The sequence below is a fragment of the Oncorhynchus mykiss genome, chromosome 10 (genome assembly GCF_013265735.2).
Source record: "Oncorhynchus mykiss isolate Arlee chromosome 10, USDA_OmykA_1.1, whole genome shotgun sequence".
Lineage (NCBI taxonomy): Eukaryota > Metazoa > Chordata > Actinopteri > Salmoniformes > Salmonidae > Oncorhynchus > Oncorhynchus mykiss.
Window position 1 is genome coordinate 1,250,727 of NC_048574.1, and position 2,500 is coordinate 1,253,226.

Below are 2,500 nucleotides of genomic sequence, written 5' to 3' on the forward strand. Positions count from 1 at the left end.
TACTAGCTAGAACTCCTCCTACTACTACTAGCTAGAACTCCTCCTACTACTGTACCACCTCAATAAGGGTCAAAAAGCTGTTATTGTCTTTTCATTGCAATATATATTTTTTTTATGACTTTAATCCATTTGCATCTTTTGGATGTGCTGTAATTCCTCTCTTCCTTTCTCCTCCCCTCTCTTCCCCCTTCGCCCTCCCTCATCCCCTCCTCTCCCCTCTCTTCCCCCTTCGCCCTCCCTCATCCCCTCCTCTCCCCTCTCTTCCCCCTTCGCCCTCCCTCATCCCCTCCTCTCCCTCTCTTCCCCCTTCGCCCTCCTCTCCCCTCTCCTCCCCATTCAACCTCCCTCAACCCCCCTTTCCCCCTTCACCCACCTCTCCCCTCTCTTCCGCCTTCACCCTCCCTCATGCCCTCCTCTCCCCTCTCTTCCCCCTTCGCCCTCCATCATCCCCTCCTCTCCCCTCTTTTCCCCTGTCCTCCCCCCAGCAGAGACCCCCCCTCCCCCCTATAACATGATGGAGACGGCCCCAACAGAGGACGTCAAACCTGGAGACCCCTCTAACACACACAAGCTCACCTTCTCAGCTCCACACAGAGGTAACACACACTCATACACACACAAACACACACACACACACACACACACACAGAGTGTAACACACACACACACATACACACACACACACACACACACACACACACACACACACACACACACAGAGTGTAACACACACACTCTAACCCCCTCCGTCCTCTCTGTGTAGACCTGCGGCCTGTCTGTTATGAGGAGCCAGAGTACTGGTGTTCAGTGGCGTACTACGAGCTGAATAACCGTGTCAGAGAGACGTTCCACGCCTCGTCCCGTAGCGTCCTGGTAGACGGCTTCACCGACCCCTCCAACAACAACAACCGCTTCTGTCTCGGCCTGCTGTCTAACGTCAACCGCAACTCAACCATCGAACACACACGCAGGCACATAGGAAAAGGTGAGAACACACACACACACACACACATTAATTAATTAACTAAATGTGAAATATGTATTGGTTTCCTCCATTTAAACAACTAGCCATCAGTCATTGCACTTAAACAATTGGCGTTGTCATCTTCAGAAAGGAAATTACTAGACTTCTGCTGTGCTTCCCACACTGGGCCCTGGTCAATAGTAGTGTACTGTATAGACAATAGGGGACCATTTCCCTGGTCAATAGTAGTGTACTATATAGGTAATAGGGGGCCATTTCCCTGGTCAATAGTAGTGTACTGTATAGGGAATAGGGGGCAATTTCCCTGGTCAATAGTAGTGTACTGTATCTCCTCTCTCAATCTCAACTCTCTCTCTCTCTCGCTCCATTTCCCTGGTCAAGGTGTAGTGCAGTTTAGGTCAAGAGTGTGCAAGCAAGGCTGTCATCAAGGCAAAGGGTGGCTACTTTGAAGAATTTCAACACTTTTTTGGTTACTACATGATTCCATATATGTTATTTCATTGTTTTGTTGTCTTCACTATTATTCTACAATGTGAAAATAAAGAATCTTTGATTGGTACTGTATGTAATGTAGGAACCTGGGGTGGCAGGTAGCCTAGTGGTTAGAGTGTAGAGGTGGCAGGTAGCCTAGTGGTTAGAGTGCAGAGGCGGCAGGGTAGCCTAGTGGTTAGAGTGTAGAGGCGGCAGGTAGCCTAGTGGTTAGAGTGAAATGTATTGTATGTAATGCAGTAACCTGGGGCGGCAGGGTAGCCTAGTGGTTAGAGTGTAATGTATTGTATGTAATGTATAAACTCTTTTATTTTAAAGGCTAAAAGGCTGGAACTTTTAGACAATAAAAGGGTTCCAGGTAGAACCGTCTATACAGGGTTCCAGGTTGAACCGTTTATACAGGGTTCCAGGTAGAACCGTTTATACAGGGTTCCAGGTTGAACCGTTTATACAGGGTTCCAGGTAGAACCGTTTATACAGGGTTCCAGGTAGAACCGTTTATACGGGGTTCCAGGTAGAACCGTTTTATACAGGGTTCCAGGTTGAACCGTTTATACAGGGTTCCAGGTTGAACCGTTTATACAGGGTTCCAGGTAGAACCGTTTATACAGGGTTCCAGGTAGAACTCTCTGCACCAAAAAGGGTTCCCCTATGGGGACAAACCGAAGAACCCTGTACGGTTCTACTGACCGACCCTGTACGCCGACCCTGTACGGTTCTACTGATCGACCCCGTATGGTTCTACTGACCGACCCTGTATGGTTCTACTGACCGACCCTGTATGGTTCTACTGACCGACCCTGTATGGTTCTACTGACCGACCCCGTATGGTTCTACTGACCGACCCCGTATGGTTCTACTGACCGACCCTGTATGGTTCTACTGACCGACCCCGAATGGTTCTACTGACCGACCCCGTATTGTTCTACTGACCGACCCTGTACGGTTCTACTGACCGACCCTGTACGCCGACCCTGTACGGTTCTACTGATCGACCCCGTATGGTTCTACCTAGAACCTTTTCTT

At 49.2% G+C, this 2,500-nt stretch overlaps 1 protein-coding gene across 2 annotated transcripts in view; it reads left to right on the forward strand.

Moving 5' to 3' along the window:
• LOC118966680 (mothers against decapentaplegic homolog 9-like) overlaps nt 1-2,500 on the forward strand; it is a 26,707-nt gene that overhangs the window by 15,541 nt on the left and 8,666 nt on the right. Inside the window, exons 4-5 of one of the 2 annotated variants that reach the window (XM_036989461.1) lie at nt 489-596; nt 764-985. In XM_036989461.1, the coding sequence (XP_036845356.1) occupies nt 489-596; nt 764-985 (330 nt within the window). Of the gene's footprint in view, nt 1-485; nt 597-763; nt 986-2,500 lie in introns of both variants that reach the window. The other variant, XM_036989460.1, reaches the window with a different exon arrangement.